Raw genomic sequence first — 19,548 nt, 5'->3', positions numbered from 1 at the left:
GTCCTTGATAAATTCTCCCGTCCTTGATACATATCCCCCGTCCTTGATCAATATCCCTCGTCCTTGATACATATCCCCCGTCCTTGATCAATATCCCCCGTCCTTGATAAATATCTCCCGTTCTGAGGATTTAATTATTTTGAATCCCTTTAGCCTGTTTTCAACTTTCATCTCATTGGCCATGGAATTTATTTGGGACATTATTTTTGGGGAAGTGCCTGGTGACTTGTATGCCTCTTCAGGTTTTGAGCCTTGTTATGTTTTTCCACATCAAAGAATAGATAAAAATGCAGCATATTATTTGTATATTTAAAAGTTTTCAGCTCTCTCTTCATGTTGTCCTACTGAAGGATCTTCATACTTCATGTTTAGCCTCTGCTAGATGTTTGGTCTCTTCCTCCCGGTCTCTGCTATTTTCACAGTGTTTCTGGGCAGCCACCATTACACATTACAAATAACTAGCATTGTGTTCAGTTCAGAAGGTGGGGGATTGGTTGATTTCTGGAAAGCAGACATTCTCATTCTGACATGTTGCCTTGTAGGTGAGAGTTGGAGCACATCCGTGCATTGTTGAAAATAGCACCGAGAATGAACTTTTGTGTTGGGTGAATCCTGAAGGAGTGATGGATATTGGCGTTGCCTTCCTCGTGTCTGTAACAGTCCATAACCTGGGCACTGCTGTCAACACTTTAACCAATGAACTGAGTCGTCGTTTTGTGCTGCTTCCTCATGTTGACAACGTTAGCTCCAATGTTGGGTCTACGATGGGAAAGGCCAGGGTAACTATCACTGGGTCAGGCTTTGGAAGTGATCTGCGTTCTGTCACGGTCCAGTTAGCCAATGTGCCTTGCGTGCTGGTTTCTGTTAACTACACACAGGTCACCTGTGACTCTTCAGCTTCCATTGCCTCCTACGGGATTGTCAAGCTTTCTGTTCTTGGGATCCCAGCTGTGTGTCATGGCCCCTGTGACTATTCCTATACAGAGAGTGCAGCACCAAATATACTGAATGTCTCCTCCAAACTCCTGAGCACTGTCTACACAGAGATGACGATAAACGGCAGTGGATTCGGGAGTCACGCGGATGCAGTTTTTGTTCTAATTGGAGAAGCTCGTTTTGTTCCTCGGGAGGTTTCAGACAGGAGCCTGAATTGTAAAGTAGGGCCTGTACCTGTCGGCATGCACTCCCTCAGGGTGTTAACGTTAAACAGAGGTCTGTCTGTCAGAGGGATTCCCATCACCAGTGCTGCCAGAGCCTCCCTCTCACCAGCATCAGGAGGTATTCATGGTGGAACAACATTGCTCATCACGGGAAATGGCTTTGTCCAGGATGAAACCACAGTGACAGTTCATGGTTCTCCATGTCACCACATGTCCGTCACACCCGGTGAAGTCCAGTGTATCACTCCTGCTGGCCCCCCAGGCACTGTCGATGTCAACATTATTGTTCAATCCACAACGTATCCGCTCCTTAAATTTACCTACAATCAGACAGAGACTCCTGATATTCTAGCTGTTTCTCCAATCACAGGTAAGCGGTTGTTGAAGCTTGATCTTCTAGTACAGTTCTGTAATGCAACTCAAACACTAATCTTAACCCTAACCCTAATGCAACACATTAATAACCCTGATACCAACCATAAACCTAACCCCAACCCCAACCCGAATCCCAAAAACTAACCCTCATCCCAACACTAACCCTCATCCCAACACTAACCCTAATCCCAACGTTAATCCTAACCCTAATACTCCCTCTAACACAAACCCTCCCTCTCACACTGATGCTCCCTCTGGCACTAACCCTCGCTCTCACACTAACGCTCCCTCTCACACTAACGCTCCCTCTTGCACTAACTCTAAACTCCACAAACTCACTCTCACTAACCGGCAGCCCCACAGCCCAAACTAACACTAACTCTAATGCCAGCTCAAATACCAAACCCTCACCCCAAATGCTAACACTCACTGTCAAACCAACCCTAACCCCCAATATCCAAACTAAACACTAAATCTAACATTAATTCCAACCTCAACCCCAAACCCTTCCCCACCCTGACCCTAATGTGCAGTTTCAATGATTCCTGCCCATGTCTTCACCAACTCTCATTTCAGATGCTGTTTTATTTGTTTTTGAATCAATGCAGATAAATATTTCACTAGAAGATGATTGTTGCACATCTCAGATCTTTGGATTGCTTGTTGTCAGTCCTGGGTCAGCTGTAGCTCACCTGCCCCGGAGCCCATAATCAAAGCAGTGCATTACTGAGGGAGTGCTGCAGTGTTGGAGGTACACACTTGCAGATGAGATGTTAAACCTTGCATAGGCGTAAAAGATCCCAGTGTACGATTTCAAAGAAAAACAGGGGCATTCCTCCTGGTATCCTGGCCAATATTTACCCCTCAACTAACATCACTTTAAGATAAAGAAGGTGGATTTTGTGATTTATTGAATTGCTACCTTGGGATCTTGCTGTGTGCTATTTGATTGCTGCGTTATCCCTTATTACAACAGCAATGACACTTGGATAGAATTTACCCATAGAACAGTCCATTCAGCCCATCTGCTCCGTGCTGGTGTTTATGCTCCACACCAGCCTCCTCCCATTTTACCCCATGTTGCCCTATCAGCATTTCTTTCTCAGAATTCTTTCCCTCTCCTTGCTTTTAGGTGTGAGTGGATCAACAATCACCATCGTTGGGTCAGGGTTTGGACCTGTTGCCTCTGATATCAACGTCTCGATAGACAATGTCTTGTGTAATGTGACCATGGTGAATGAGAGCTGTGTTGAGTGCATTGTGGGGCATCATGCTGGTGGTACTTTTCCGATTGCTCTGAAACATGTGGGGAGGGGATACGCAAAGACCTGGGTCTCTTTCCACTATCAATTCAATATAACCAGCATCTCTCCAACTGAAGGCAAGTACAGAGTCACATTTCTTTTCATGTTTCCTAGGTACTTTTGTAAAGACGAAAAAGAAATTGGATTGCGACGATTTATTGTGGAAGATTACAGGAGTGTGGCTGTTCTTTCCGAGACCAATAATCTGAGGAGGGTGGTCTCCAACCCCAGTGTAGGCAGTTTGAGAATTTGAATTCAGTTTAGCAAACTTGTTAATAAAAAGCTAGTCTCAGTGAAAGTGACTATGAAGCTGTTGGCTTGTAGTGGAAACCCACCTGGTTCACGAATGCCCTTTAGGGAAGGAAATCTGCTGTCTTTACCCGGTCTGGCCCACATGTGACTCCAGACCCACAGCCATGTGGTTGACCTGCCCGCTGATGTGGGCCCCCAGTGGGTCACTCAGTTGTGCCTCCACCTTCTAAAAGAAATATAGGAATGGGCAATAAATGCCAGCCTTGCCAACAACACCCGCATCCCAGATATGAAAAAATAATAATGAGGCCCTTGAATGTGTAAGTTAACTCATGTCTGTGGCACTGAGGCACACAGACCCGCAAGGGGGTAGTTTTGATCCCTGATCTGTTAACTTGGCTGATCTCACTTGGGACAGAGTGCGCTACTTGGTCTCAATGTCCATGGATGATGGGGAGAAGCTTCTTACCCTGCTCCCTCTCTTGTAGCTCCAGTAAACAGAGATCGGAATTCCCCGGTCTTGCCCACAGTGGGAATCGTTGCCAGAGGGATGGAAGATTTGATGGGCCAGCCATTGACTTCAGGCGTTAATTTCCAGTCCTGCAGTGAATGGGGCTGGAAAATCCCACCCAGAGAGTGGGTAAGATCACGGGAAATAGGAGCAGCAATAGGCCATTCGGTCCCTCGAGCCTGCCCTGCCATTTGATAATGGCTGATCTGATTGCGGTCTCAACTCCGCTTTCCTGTCTGCCCATCATAACCCTGGACTCCCTTGTCGGTCAAAAATCTAACTCAGCCTTGAATATATTCAATGACCCAGCCTCCACTGCTCTCTGAGGGAGAGAATTCCACAGTCAAACGATGCTCTGTGTAAGAACAGGGTCAGCTCTTACAGGAGGATATCTATGTCTAAACTTCAGATCAGAGAGCATCATCAACAACCAAGAACTCTATATCCCAGCCTAAATCACAGCTTTTGTTAGATCCCATTAAAATGGCTGTATGAGAATCTCAGCATCGAGACACATTGAAAACAAATTAAATTCACACACACACACACACACACACACACCGATTTTCATTGTGTTTTACTCTTTCTTTTCTGGAACACAGGAAGTTTTGGTGGTGGCTCGATACTGACCATAAAAGGTGTTGGATTCGACCAGCAAAGATCCCGAGTGTTTGTGTGTGATGGTGAATGCAGAGTGGGACCATCAGCCTCCACCACCAGCACTCTACACTGTCACGTGCCACTGCATAATGGTAAGGTTCAGTCAGCAATTGGATTGGGGCTGAGCGAGGGCACAAGCGACAGGTTTTGGTGCTGGTGCCAAGTTTCTGTGTCTCGCTTCAGTCGGAGGCCTTGTCCCTTCAACCTTTTTGATCTTTTCTTTATTCTTTCACAGGGTGTGGGTGTTGCTGGCTAGGCCAGCATTTATTGCCCATCCCTAGTTGCCCTTGAGAAGGTGGTGGTGAGCTGCCACCTGGTGATGCAGCAGACTCCCCACTAGGATGGCTAACTCTGGGTGTACTTCTGGAGACTTCGTCACATGACTTCCTGCCTCCAACAGCTCCACCCCCACACTCGTGTCATTGGTTGTTGAATTTACCCATTCTCAAGGCAACCCACCTTCTGACAGCCAATTGGCTAGCGCACAGAACCTCCCTTACACATTTCGATGGCTCTTGGCTCTCACTTCTCTCTCCAACATCCAATATTTTTATAACTTTAAAAATTCATTTATGGGATGTGGGCTTCGCTGGCTGGGCCAGCATTTATTGCCCATTCCTAACTGCCCTTGAGAAGGTGGTGGTGAGCTGCCTTCTTGAACCGCTGCAGTCCATGTGGTGTAGGTACACCCACAGTGCTGTTAGGAACTAAATGAAAGAGTTTCCAAATAATATGAAGACAAATGCACAATGCTCTGAATGATTTTTCAGCATATTCTGAGAATTTGAATCCCACCATTTCCTGATCCCAAATACCCGATGAATCCTCATACTGTATTGTGGAGGTCACACTGTATTGCGGAGATCACACTGTATTGCGGAGATCACACTGTATTGCGGAGATCACACTGTATTGCGGAGATCACACTGTATTGCGGAGGTCACACTGTATTGCGGAGGTCACACTGTATTGCGGAAGTCACACTGTATTGCGGAAGTCACACTGTATTGCGGAGGTCACACTGTATTGCGGAGGTCACACTGTATTGCGGAGGTCACACTGTATTGCGGAGGTCACACTGTATTGCGGAGGTCACACTGTATTGCGGAGGTCACACTGTATTGCGGAGGTCACACTGTATTGCGGAGGTCACACTGTATTGCGGAGGTCACACTGTATTGCGGAGGTCACACTGTATTGCGGAGGTCACACTGTATTGCGGAGGTCACACTGTATTGCGGAGGTCACACTGTATTGCGGAGGTCACACTGTATAGTGGAGGTCACACTGTATAGTGGAGGTCACACTGTATAGTGGAGGTCACACTGTATAGTGGAGGTCACACTGTATAGTGGAGGTCACACTGTATAGTGGAGGTCACACTGTATAGTGGAGATCACACTGTATAGTGGAGATCACACTGTATTGTGGAGATCACACTGTCTAGTGGAGATCACACTGTATTGCGGAGATCACACTGTATTGCGGAGATCACACTGTATAGTGGAGATCACACTGTATAGTGGAGATCACACTGTATTGCGGAGGTCACACTGTACTGCGGAGATCACACTGTATTGCGGAGGTCACACTGTACTGCGGAGGTCACACTGTACAGTGGAGGTCACACTGTACAGTGGAGGTCACACTGTACAGTGGAGATCACACTGTACTGCGGAGATCACACTGTACTGCGGAGATCACACTGTACTGCGGAGATCACACTGTATTGCGGAGATCACACTGTATTGCGGAGATCACACTGTATTGCGGAGATCACACTGTATTGCGGAGATCACACTGTATTGCGGAGATCACACTGTATTGCGGAGATCACACTGTATTGCGGAGATCACACTGTATAGCGGAGATCACACTGTATAGCGGAGATCACACTGTATTGTGGAGATCACACTGTATAGTGGAGATCACACTGTATTGTGGAGATCACACTGTATTGTGGAGATCACACTGTATTGTGGAGATCACACTGTATAGTGGAGATCACACTGTATAGTGGAGATCACACTGTATAGTGGAGATCACACTGTATAGTGGAGATCACACTGTATAGTGGAGATCACACTGTATTGTGGAGATCACACTGTATTGTGGAGATCACACTGTATTGTGGAGATCACACTGTGTTGAGATCACGCTGTTTAGTGGAGATCACGCTGTTTAGTGGAGATCACGCTGTATTGCGGAGATCACACTGTATTGCGGAGATCACGCTGTTTAGTGGAGATCACACTGTATTGCGGAGGTCACACTGTATTGCGGAGGTCACACTGTATTGCGGAGGTCACACTGTATTGCGGAGGTCACACTGTATTGCGGAGGTCACACTGTATTGCGGAGGTCACACTGTATTGCGGAGGTCACACTGTATTGCGGAGGTCACACTGTATTGCGGAGGTCACACTGTATTGCGGAGGTCACACTGTATAGTGGAGATCACACTGTATAGTGGAGATCACACTGTATAGTGGAGATCACACTGTATAGTGGAGATCACACTGTATTGTGGAGATCACACTGTATAGTGGAGATCACACTGTATAGTGGAGATCACACTGTATAGTGGAGATCACACTGTATTGCGGAGATCACACTGTATTGCGGAGATCACACTGTATTGCGGAGATCGATGGGCCATTTTCTTTTAAAGAGACGTATTTTAAGAGTTACCAACAGTTGCTGCCTTGAGTAGATGTGAATTTATTCTTTTCAAACTTCCTTACACAGGTAGCGAAGCCCAGCTGACATGTGACGTGTCCATTGTAAATGGTAAAGATTCAATTAAACTGCCTAACGGTTTCACCTACACATCAGCTTTGACCCCTGTCGTTACAGCGATTAACCCGAAGAGAGGAGGAACTGGAGGAGGCACCAAACTGACTATCACAGGGACAGGTTTCAGGTAAGTGAAGATCCACAATTACATCAGGCATCATACTCAGAGTGACTTTTAATATTGTTCAAATATATTCCCCATTTGTACTTGTTACAGTTAATAGAATTGTTTTGTATTAAATGCTCACAAATACAGCCTATATTCATATGTTTCATGTAGATATATTTCGATACAGCGTACATGCTAGGAGGTTTCAAATAATGATGCATATACTAAATATGCTTGTTATTCTTAACCTATTTTAATCAGTTGACCACCCCCTCCCCCTCCCTCCCTCCCTCCCTCCTCCCTTCAGAAACCAGTAACTCCACACTGTGGCACCTTAGCGTGTCACCATCAGACTATTTACTCACATCTGACATCACAGCTCCTTTCCCGCTATCCCAGTTTGGAGTGACACTAGGCTAGCAGATTGGAGTTATACTGCCAGCCACACATCACTCTCCAACACATGGAACAAGAGCCTTACGTCTGCTAGTTCAGGTTTTGATGTTGGTGGGGAGTCCATGCTAGATTACAAATTAAGTTTGGAAAGTTTTCTGTGTACACAATGCAGATAATTGGAGACATGGTGTGTGGGGAGAGCAGTGAGCCTTGGAAGGAACTGGGGGCTCCAGATCTATGGTTCACAAATCTCTCGACCACTGGGGGGGTTTCCTCACCCCATGTCTGGGTCTGTTGTAAACTCACTGACAGAGATTGAGCTCTGTGATTGGTCAACAATCAGGTGACCACCAGGTTGGGAGAAGGCCAATGAGGTTGACCCTGGCCTGTTCTTGTCCGATAATTCTCCTGTTGTTTTGTTTACACGGGTGGTTCAGAACTAAAACAAAACCACTTCACATCATTGCAAAATCTGCAGAGTTCCTGACTTAACAGGTCCTTGGCGGGAATTTTCCACCCTGAAGCCTAAGTTCGGTGGTGGGGGCGGAAGTGGCAGTGATTCCCGCTGGGAGGGGGTGGGGGCGGAAGTGGCAGTGATTCCCGCTGGGAGGGGGTGGGCGGGGAAGTGGCAGTGATTCCCGCTGGGAGGGGGTGGGCGGGGAAGTGGCAGTGATTCCCGCTGGGAGGGGGCAGGGGGACGCGGGACAGCTGAACACGTGATCTTCCTGCTTTTCAATTCATTAATAATGCGTCCATGCGCAGGATGGCGAGTCTCATGGCGGGGGCGCACCTCATGGGATCGAAGGTCCAGGCATCACCCGGACGGCCTCTCCCCCTTTTCCCCTTAGCCTGAGTTCGGGCTCCAGCCTCCAGCCCACACACTTCATCAGGAAGATTAGCCGCCATTGAAGCCCAGAGAACAGAATTCCCACAGTTCATCCCAATGTTATGCTAGGAACAAGGTATAATTTGGAAGTTGAATATATATATTTGTGTGTTAAGTAAGGTAAAAAGGGTTTCAGTTTCACGTAGGTTTGGCATGAACCTTGGTGCCTGGAAGGTCTGGTGGACCCTGTGGCTGAAAGGTCAGCCCTCTGGGTTTATATGTATATATTTTATTATTGAGGTCTTGCAACCCCTGAAGTTAAAGAGATGGGTTAAAAAGGGGTTAGAAGTTTAATGATTTGGGGGAAAAAACACAAAGTAGAAAAAAACTGGGCTGTTGCCTAGCAACAGTGGTCAGTGACACAGAGAAAGACAGGGGAGAGTTCAGTGTGTGTCAGAGAGTGAAGATAGGGATTTTCAGCTCTCTGAGATAAGGAATGCTACCGGGCGACTGGGAGACTGAGTTTAGGGAACCCGAGTGTGCTCTGCTGTTGAAGCAACAGTGAGTTTACAGTGTGGCTTTGGGGATATGAGTTGGGTGAGAAGCATCAAGTGAATGTTCAAGAATTTACCAGAAGAAAACCATTTGCATGTGTGCGAGTCCCAAGCAAGGAGCCATTGTGTCAAGTGGTAACTCTTCATTGGTTGATGTGTCTGTATAGATACTGCTGGGTAAAGGAATATTGGGAAATTGAACTACCTTCTTGTGTTTGCTTTGAGATCTTTCCAATCCTTTGTCTGGTATAATATAATTCATTTTTCTTGTTTAAAAAATATTTTATTTGTTGTGTTAAAAGTGTGTCAGCAGACTCCTGTGAATTTGTTCAGTAATTTCCCTCCATGGTTAATTCTAAAAAAAGGTCTTACTCTGGGATCTGACTTGTCCAGTATTAAAATCAGCTAGGATCAGAACAGTCCGGAAAGTGATTTTTGGCCTCATTCAGACAGATTTACTGTATATGGTTGTTAAAACAATTCATATAATACTGGAAAAATCTTAAATGAAGTTAAATTATGAGCATTCACAAATGCTTCTAAAATCAAACAATACTTTTTAGTGAGTGCAGAGACAGTGGATAAAGGATGGAGAATTGTTTTAATGTGTGTTGTCTGTGTACAATGTCAAATACCTGATGTCAGTATAACTAGTTTAGAAAGTTACTCACTCACTTACCAGTAATATCCAATTCTCTAATAATGTCCTGTTTTCTCTCTCAGTTCAAACATAAGTGAGAATGTGGTCACCATAGCTGAAACTCCCTGTGAGATCCAATCTGTGAATGAAACCAGCATTGTGTGTGTTACCAACGCACACTTACCATCCCAACAAACTAAAGTCCTAGTGAACGTAAAGAGCAATGGCATTGCCAAACCGGTAAGAGAATTTGCCATCCCAAGGCCTGACATTGGGGAGGGGTTGGGGGGTTGGTTTCTTGGGGCCAAAGTGATATAAGGTCTGGTGCTGAGGATTGGAACCTGGTGTATCCGTTCGACCCAGCAGAGTAATTCCTGCTCATAAATACAGGCTCAGTTCTGGTAGAATTGGCTCTTGGCAGAAGACAAGCTTACCCCGAGCTGGTATATGCAATATGGAAATGAGCTGCTAATGCTGAGGTCCAAAGGGGCAGATACAGAGATTCCCCCATTTACAGAATTACACTTAAACGTGTTGAGGAATGGCAGTCGGTCAGATACTTGTAAGAACTGTCAAAGTGGTTTGACATCACAAGCTTTGAATGTCCAAGACTTGACCATTGATTGAAGTGATTAGTGAAAGCTCTGCATGTATTTCAGTGAAAGGCAAAGGCTAGTGATAATGCCTGTTATTGACCGGAATGTTCTTCGTTTTGCTCCAGGACTATGCAGATTTCAGCTACGTTGATGTCTGGTCCTCACGTTACACCTGGGGAGGTGAGTCACCCCCCGAGAAAGGTTCACTTGTTGTTATCACCAGAGGGCAGACGATACTACTGGACCAAAGCACCCCCATCCTGAAGATGCTTGTCATTCAAGGTAATTACGCTAAAAGCCTCATTGACTGAGGAATCAAAGTATCACTGTAGAGACCAGGGTATGATTTAATACTGAGAAAGACTGACCTACACAGTGAGCTGGCACATTGAGCGTTTGCCTTTGCAACCTGTGTTAATGGAGTGGTTACAGCACAGAAAGAGGCCATAAAGCCCATTGTCTCAGCTGTGTTGAAGTCTCCACTGTCGCCTGGATGTGAAGGTTCTACATGAAAGGGGTGTTGGACAGTCCGAACCCAGTGACCAGAACCTGCAGACACCCAGAAAAAAGCTGCAGAAAATTGAAAAGACAGGTCAGTCTGATATGGAACAGAGATGTTGTATTGTAAATGAAGTGGCTGCTTCCATGTCTCATGACATTCCTAATACTCTTTATAAAACACTGAACACTGCCATGTGGAAATGTTATATGGCTTCACCCTCTGGACATGGGCTGGAATTTATTAAGCAGGTTCCAGACCTGAAATGGGTCCAATGCCCACCCAAAGCTGGGCCTCACGTGGATTATTCAGGTGCATTGTCAGCATCTGTTTTGTCTCCAAAAGCAGCTTTGCCCATTTTACAAAGGAGAATTTTCAACTGTTGGCCTCACCATCCTGAAGGGAAATCAGAGAAGAAGATTGATCGTGAGTCTGGGAGGAAGTGAGGGATGGGAGTGAAGAGCTTCTGTTCATACCGGCTCAGCACAAGCCATCTTAAGCTTGCCTTATATTGCCAGACCGTATAGGAGTGAAGACAAAGCTCCTACTCCACTCCCTTACCTCCCACTTACAGCATGTGGTCCTGAAACAAGCTCTTGCCCCTTAATTCCATGTGGATTTCTGCCCCCTAAGACTGTCTGCGGGATTATTCCCTGAAACTGGGGTTCCCCATGTTTGGTCTCTGAAGCACAGAGCCAGAAATTACACAATGTACAGCACAGAAACAGGCCATTCAGCCCCACTACTCCGTGCTGGTGTTTCTGCTCCACGTCCGCATCCCCCCACCCCCTCTTCATCTCACTCTATCAGTGTACCCTTCTATTCCTTTCTCCCTCATGTGTTGATCCAACTTCCTCTTAAATACATCGATACTGTTCACCTCCGCCACTCCCTGTGGGAGCGAGTTCCACATTCTCACCACTCTCTGGGTAAAGAAGTTTCCCCTGAATTCCCCATTGGATTTATTAATAAACTATCTTGTACTGAGGGCCCCGAGTTTTAGTCTCCCCAACAAGTGGAAACATCATCTTGATGTTAACCCTTAATAATCTTAAATAATCTGTTGGGATTTATGGATCCAGGTTGCACACTTGTTGTAGGATGGTCCAGTTGGTACAATATACAAAGTTCTAGCAGATACTTCTTAGGTGGAACACATTCTGTTTATTTACAAGGTACTCAGCAGCTACACATGTGCTTCTACATCAAACCCTGTCTCCATACTTCTCCTTCTAACTACAGACTACTGACTCCAGAGGCAGCCCACGCTACTCCTCTATTGGTTACCAAGATCATGTGATCTTCCTTTATACCATCCTTCTTAAAGGTATACTACACATTACACACAACCATAATTACCACATAATCTTCATACTCTTAAAGACCTCGATCGGCTCACTCCCAGAGAAAATGGCCACAGCCTATTCACCCTTGACCGATTGGTATAAACTCTATTCTGGCATCGTAGAAACATGGAATCCTAGAATAGTTACAGCACAGGAGGAGGCTATTCAGGCCGCTGAGTGTGCCAACTCTCTGAAGGAACAATTCACTGAGTGCCGCTCCCCCACACTTTCCCGCAATCCTCTCCTCCTTCACATAATGATCCAGTTCTCTTTCTGAATCTGCCTCTCCCTCACTCTCAGGCCATGCATTCCAGATCCTAACCACTCGCTGCATTAAAATACTTTCTCCTCACGTCACTGTTGCTTCCTTTGCCAGTCACCTTATTTCTGTGCCCTCTGACTCTTGATCAACTTTGTAAATATTCTGGAAAATACTTTGGTTTAACTCACGTGATCAGTCAAATGAGAGCCAAATCCTGCATGTGCTGGAGATCTGAAATAATAACAGAAAATGCTGGAAAAACTCAGCGGGTCTGGCAGCGTCTGTGGAGAGAGAAACAGAGTTAAGGTTTTGAGTTGAATCTGAGTCTTCCGAACTGAAGGGCGGGAGAAATGTGATGAGATTTATGCTGTTGAAAGGGGACAGGGGGAGGAAGAACGAAAGCACAGTCCTGGGCTAGTGTACAGGGTGGGAGAGGCTAAATAACAACCACGTCACAGAAGAAAAGGTAAATCTTGTCCGAGACCTTTCCTTGTATTCATCTTCATCGTCCCCCATTCAAGATATAAAACCCATCACATCTTTACCTCCCTTCAGCTCTGAAGAAGAGTCATACAGACTCGAAACGTTAACTCTGTTTCTCTCTCCACAGACACTGCCAGACCTTCTGAGTTTTTCCAGAACTTTCTGTAATCACAGTCAAAGTTGGACACGAACAATGACTGGGACAGAATGTTATGTCACTTGTTTCCTGGTGCTGTACCTTATTCGTGTCACTGAATCCCCCGTCTGCAGGTGGAACCCTCCTATTCGATGAGGCCGATATTGAGCTACAGGCGGAGAACATCCTCATCACAGATGGAGGAGTGCTCCAGGTAGCAACACACCGAGTGAAACTGTATTGATCAAAGTGTAGCACCACATCTCAACTGTTTCTGGATAAATCAGGATCTGCAGTGACTTTGGATAAACCAATTCTGTAGCATTTAAAAGGAACTTGTATATGCATTTGGAAAGAGGCAGTAACAGGTTGTGAGGAAGAGAATAGGGAGAGAGATTGTGTCCTCATCCTGAGCTGTCGACTGTCCAGTTCCTCAGTGGCGTAGGAAGATTGTGCAGTGTGAGGATGGTGACATTGTCCCACCTCGTAAGACAATGGTTAGCACCATGGTGATCAACTGCGTTAGGCATCGCCTGGTGTGGCTCGGGACCCCACTCTAACATGACAGTCTCTGCTGTATTTGCTGCAGACGAAGACAGTGGGCTCAGAAGATGCACAATTCGCTGGCCTCTGTTTTCTCTGGACCCTCCTCTCAGCCAGCTGAGCTTTTCATTTCTGTTCACCTTTTCCAATGCCCTTCCAAACAGTCAGCCTCCAGAGGTCACGACCATCAGCGACTCTCTCTCAGTTGTCCATTGTCCTCAACTTTGTACCTGTATGAGTTGTAAGAGGGACAATGGGGTAGGACTCTGCCTGTCTGATCTGTGGCATTGGTTTCTCAGCTACCGTAAAGCCATTCAACACTTGGGGGTAACAGATAAAATCCTGTGTAGAAGCAGGAGATTATCTAAGGCAATGTGAGCTGCTGATTCTGATTGTAGAGACCAAGGAAACATTTGTGGGGAACAATGCTAATCTGCTCAGCTATAGATTCATTCAGGCAGAACAACTGCAACTTTTAAAAAAATGTTTCCACTACATTTTTTTAATAATTAATTCATGGGATGTGGGTGTCACTGACTGGGCCCAGCATTTATTGCCCATTCCTAATTGCCCCTTGGGAAGATGGTGGTGAGCTGCCTTCCTTAACCCCTGAGGGCTGCCATTGTGGTGTAGGTACACCCACGGAGCTGTTAGGGAGGGAGTTCCAGGATTTTGACCCAGTGACAGGGAAGGAACGGTGATATATTTCCAAATCAGGATGGTGAGTGACTTGGAGCAGAACTTCTGTCCTGCCGGTGGGACAGGACATACCCAGGGATGGTGATGGGACGTTGTCTGTAAGGTATGATTCTGTGAGGATGACTATGTCAGGCTGTTGCTTGACTAATCTGTGAGACAGTGCTCCCAATTTTGGCTCTAGCCCCCAGATGTTAGTAAGGGGGACATTGCAGGGTTGACAGGGCTGCGATTGCTGTTATTGTTCCCGGTGTCTAGGTCGATGCCGGGTGGTCTGTCCAGTTTCATTCCTTATTCACTTGTTTGTAGTGGTTTGATACAACTGAGTGCCTTGCTAGGCCATTTCAGAGGGCATTTCAGAGTCAACCACATGGCTGTGGGTCTGGAGTCACATGTAGGCCAGACCAGGTAAAGATGGCAGATTTCCTTCCCAAAAGGACATTAGTGAACCAGATGGGTTTTTACAACAATCGACAATGGTTTCATGGTCATCATTAGACTTTTAATTGCAGATTTTTATTGAATTCAAATTTCACCACCTGCCATGGTGGGACCACATTCACCACTTCTCCCTCACAAACCCCCCAACACCCCCCAGCCCCCACAACCACCGACCCCCCCTCCACCCTCCACCCTTCACCCATCAACTTGGCCACAGGCAGACAGAGAGATATCAGGGTCTGAGCGGTGAATGGGAGACCCCACTGGGTGGAAGATCAAAGATAAGCAGCTCCCGATCTCGCCTCTGTTTCAATCAGTGGGTGAAATGTGGGAGCGCTCGGAGCCCTGAATCCTCCACTCCACCCTCCCTACCAATGTCACTCTCAACATGAATCACCACCCACCCCTCCACCCCCACCATTTGGGAGAAGATAAATCCCACTCTCCAGGTGTTTAATGATGGGTTGGACACTGAAGGTTTTAAGGGGGGAGGGGGCAATGCTGAAGGTACTAGTCATTCAAATCACCTATCAAATGTTTTCTTGTGGCTAGGTCGGAACTGAAGCTTCCCCGTTCAGGCACAAAGCGATAATCACACTGCACGGTCACCTCCGTGCTAAGGAGCTGCCCCTGTATGGAGCCAAGACACTCACTGTTCGAGAGGGGACTCTGGACCTTCATGGTAAGCCTCTGGGTACTGAAGGCAAGCTAAAGTTTCCAAAGTATACACGTTTTATCAAACAACAGCAACTTGCATTTATATAGCACCCTTAATGTGGTAAACTGTTCCAAGACACTTCACATAAATGTTATCAGACACACGAGGGAACATTAGCACAGGGGACAGAAACCTTGGTCTAATAATGATGTAGCCTTTAAGGAACATCTGAAAGGTGACTAGAGGAGTGATTTATTCCTGAACACATTTCAAGGTTAAACACCTGGAGCGGTGTTAATCCGAATCTATTTTAAAGCCCCACAATCCATGTTCATTTTTTATAAAGTTTCTGGCCAGAACCTCTCGTTGGTCGGGCGGGAGCTTGTCCGGCCGGAACGCGCGGGAAATTGCGCCAAATGATGTCGGGTGTGTGTCCTGATGTCACCGTACACACGGGCAATATCGAGGTGGGCGGCTGTGTGTGTGGGAGTTGAAGCCGTGCCCACCAACAATTAAAGGGCCAGTTAAGGATATTGAAACCCTATTGTCCACGACTTTACATTGCCCGCACAATTTCACACTCGTTACACAGGCAAAACAGGCAGGTGGGCAGCCCATTCCTAACTAAATCTCATCCGGGCGTGGGCTGAAATGTCCAGGGTGAAATATGACAAGAAACGATATCTGGGGACTGATGTTTTTTTGAGTTCTGCTGTCAGGTGCTGCACGGACGCAGTTTGCTGCACTTTTTCCTCCCGATCTAACCTGCCCAGGTCCGCAGCTCCCTGAGGCAGCTCCACCAGCAGCTGTCTGCCTTCAGGGAGCTCACCAGAGGTGCCCACCTTCACCCGCACTTCTGTCAGTGCCCACCCTCCTCGTGTCACCCGGCAGCGCTGAGGCTTTCTCAGCACCGGTTTCACGCTGCCTGCCAACCGGTGTGAAATGGCACTCAGGGCCGATTGTGGGCAGAAGCACACTCCACCTCCGCTTCTGGACCTGCCGACTTATTCCGCACGCCTAGTGTGAAATTCAGGCCTATATTTCAATGAAAAAAATCATTAAGACATTAATCACTTGTCCCCGTTACAGTGTACGAGGTCAGGGGTGTAGTGTGAACAATCGAGCATTCTGTTCATCTACCGTAGTCAATCACTTGTTATGGGTCAATAACATATACAACTCACTAAACAGCTCACTGTCACTTGGTGCAAATCAATGCTCATTCGGTTTATTCTTTGGTGTGAAGGAAGGAATGCGCTCCCGGGATAATGTAGGATTTGAGAGCAGCTTTGGAAATCTGCGGAGAGAGAAACAGAGTCAAAGTTTCGAGTCCGTGTGACTCGTCTTCAGAGCTGAAGAGGTATCATATTCCACATGAAGCATTAGCTCTGTTTCCCTCTCCACAGACGCTGCTAGGGCTGCTGAGTTTATCCAGCATTTTCTGCTTTTATTTCAGCTCCCTAATTAATTTGAAAACACACGGATGGTACATAATGTCCCACACAATCAGCGCCACTCTGAAAGTACCAAGCGAAGGATGAGAGCAAACCAGAACTGTCACATTCAGGGAGTGTTAAGGAGGGAGTTTAGCCTTTATGTTAGAGTATTATAAACACAGTGATCTGAGCTGTCTGTTGTTGTCTAGATTAACCTGACTATATCCACTGAAAGAAACAGGTTATCTGCTCAATAATGAATTGCTGTTTGTGGCAACTCTCACTGTGTAAAATTGGCTTCCACATTCCACATATTATACAAGTGGCTACTCTACAAAAGTATGTGAGGCTGTGAAAGGTGCTATAAAAATGTAAGTCTTTCTCTCTTTCTTTGAATTGAAAGTGTGTAACAGGCACAAACATTCACCGGAATTGTTTCAAATGCAGTAAATGTTAGTTTTCGTATGACAAGTGGTTGTTATTTGCTCCGATTTAGGCCTCTCTGTTCCTGTAACCTGGACGCGTTTAGCTCACACTGCTGAAGCAGGCTCCTCAACCCTCATTTTACAAAAAGCTGTGACGTGGAGACCAGGTGATGAGATGGTCATTGCATCAACTGGTGACAGGTACATCTGGGGATATCTAGGTTCATGTAGTGTGACCAGGAGACCCTACCTGGAACCTCTGAGGGTTTTACCTTGGCCATTTATAACCCAGTGAGCGGGACTTGAACACAAAATCTCGGCTGACATGGTGGTGCTGTACGTAGGGAGTGCTGCACTGTCAGAGGCACTGTCTCTCACACAAGGGGCAGAGTTTTATGTCCCACGGGTGGGCGTGCCCCGCCAAAGGTCAAATTCAGGCCAAGATGTTAACTCGAGGCCCCTGTCCACCTTCACAAGTGAATGTAAAAGATCCCATAGTCCAACTTCAAAGAAGAGCAGGGGAGATTCCCTGGTGAGTCTGGCCAACATTTAACTCTCGAGCAACGTCTAATACGAATGACACAGTTATTTATTTCATTGCTGCGGGTGGGATCTTGCTGTGCGTAAAGGGGCTGCCGTGTTTCCTGCATTTTACCACAGAGCCTACGCTTGAGAAACGCCTTCCCTGGCTGGGAAGTGCTTTGGGATGTCCTGAGCTGGAACAGGCTGAATTGCAGGATTCCTCCTCCCATCGACCTCCACAAAACCTGAAAACTCAGCAGCCCCCACCCCCCCACCGCCCCCCCGTCTCCCTCCGGCCTGGGAGGTTTCATTCCGTGACGTTGGGCGGGATTTTCCACACCCTCCCCGCCGCTGGGATCTTCCCATGCGCTCCTGGCTGGAGCGCCCCCTGCCTGCAGCGGGTCCCACCCACAGCAGGGCCGGAAAATTCCGGCAGTTAGTCTTCGAGTCAATTCTCTGACGAGATGTTAGAATCAACTCCGTGACCTCATGTTAGATTACTTAACGTTATCATAGAGTCACAGGAGGCCGTTCAGCCCATCGAGTCTGCACCAGCTCTTTCCAAGGGCAATTCAGTTAATCTCACTCCCCCCTCTCACCCCACCCCACCCCTGGAAATTTCCCCCTTCAAGTATTTATCCAATTCCCCTTTTGGAAGTTGCTATTGAATCTGCTCCCACCGCCCTTTCAGGCAGCGCTTTCCAGATCACAACAACTCGCTGTGGAATATAAGATTCTTCTCACATCACCCCCAGTCCTGGCAATGACCTGCAACGTGTGTATCGCTGGTTATCGATTCCTCAGTCACAGGGAACAGGTTCTCTTTATTTAGTCTATCTGAAGCCTTCCTGACATTATGTTGTGCTAGGTCATCATTTCTATCGGTGCAGCGACACATTAGAGTCTCGTTTCCCAGTGAACTCCAGCACTTGTCAGTTCACCAACCCGTCCGCGATTTCGGGAATCTTATACTCTTTGGGTTCTGCTTCAGCTTTTCAAATGTTCCCTGGAGTTTTTCAGGCACAGCCAGAGAGAGAATGAGAAGAGGGTTATAGAGGCCGTATCGGCTGATGGGAGGACCCTGACCCTGACTGAGCCGCTGAGTTATCGACACCTGGGGGTGTCTTACCCCCTGCCGGGTGGGATTGTCTTTGAAGCAAGAGCTGAAGTCGGTTTATTAACTCGCAATATCGTGGTCCGAGGCTCGAATCACCTTGAGTGGAGCGATCAGATTGAACCGTGCCCTGATGGGTTTGACACAGGTACGGGTGATATTTCATTAAGTGACAGATTATCCAGTGTTTCTAAAGCTGTTTGAATGGAGATTCACATACAATTCGAGAAATTCAATCAGGCAAAACCGCTTAGGCCCCAATATGGTCAGCAGGAGCGGCTTGACCATTAAAACCTCGCCCGTCTCCCCGTCTCCCCTCCGTCCGTCTCCCCGTCTCCCCCCCGCCCGTCTCCCTGTCTCCCCCCCGCCCATCTCCCCGTCTCCCCGTCTCCCCGTCTCCCCCCAACCCCGTCTCCCCCCAACCCCGTCTCCCCCCAACCCCGTCTCCCCCCAACCCCGTCTCCCCCCAACCCCGTCTCCCCCCAACCCCGTCTCCCCCCAACCCCGTCTCCCCCCAACCCCGTCTCCCCCCAACCCCGTCTCCCCCCAACCCCGTCTCCCCCCAACCCCGTCTCCCCCCAACCCCGTCTCCCCCCAACCCCGTCTCCCCCCAACCCCGTCTCCCCCCAACCCCGTCTCCCCCCAACCCCGTCTCCCCCCAACCCCGTCTCCCCCCAACCCCGTCTCCCCCCAACCCCGTCTCCCCCCAACCCCGTCTCCCCCCAACCCCGTCTCCCCCCAACCCCGTCTCCCCGGCTCCCCCCAACCCCGACTCCCCGTCTCCCCCCCAACCCCGTCTCCCCCCAAC

At 47.5% G+C, this 19,548-nt stretch overlaps 1 protein-coding gene across 1 annotated transcript in view; it reads left to right on the top strand.

Moving 5' to 3' along the window:
• pkhd1l1.1 (PKHD1 like 1, tandem duplicate 1) overlaps positions 1–19,548 on the top strand; it is a 192,886-nt gene that overhangs the window by 84,016 nt on the left and 89,322 nt on the right. The window contains exons 37-46 of the mRNA XM_078539759.1: positions 543–1,530; positions 2,668–2,920; positions 4,209–4,354; positions 7,011–7,185; positions 9,667–9,823; positions 10,305–10,461; positions 13,040–13,119; positions 15,138–15,267; positions 17,176–17,305; positions 18,647–18,888. Of these exons, the coding sequence (XP_078395885.1) occupies positions 543–1,530; positions 2,668–2,920; positions 4,209–4,354; positions 7,011–7,185; positions 9,667–9,823; positions 10,305–10,461; positions 13,040–13,119; positions 15,138–15,267; positions 17,176–17,305; positions 18,647–18,888 (2,458 nt within the window). The remainder of the gene's footprint in view (positions 1–542; positions 1,531–2,667; positions 2,921–4,208; positions 4,355–7,010; positions 7,186–9,666; positions 9,824–10,304; positions 10,462–13,039; positions 13,120–15,137; positions 15,268–17,175; positions 17,306–18,646; positions 18,889–19,548) is intronic.

The sequence above is a fragment of the Cetorhinus maximus genome, chromosome 4, assembly GCF_964194155.1.
Source record: "Cetorhinus maximus chromosome 4, sCetMax3.hap1.1, whole genome shotgun sequence".
Lineage (NCBI taxonomy): Eukaryota > Metazoa > Chordata > Chondrichthyes > Lamniformes > Cetorhinidae > Cetorhinus > Cetorhinus maximus.
This window is presented reverse-complemented; position numbering and strand designations above follow the sequence as displayed.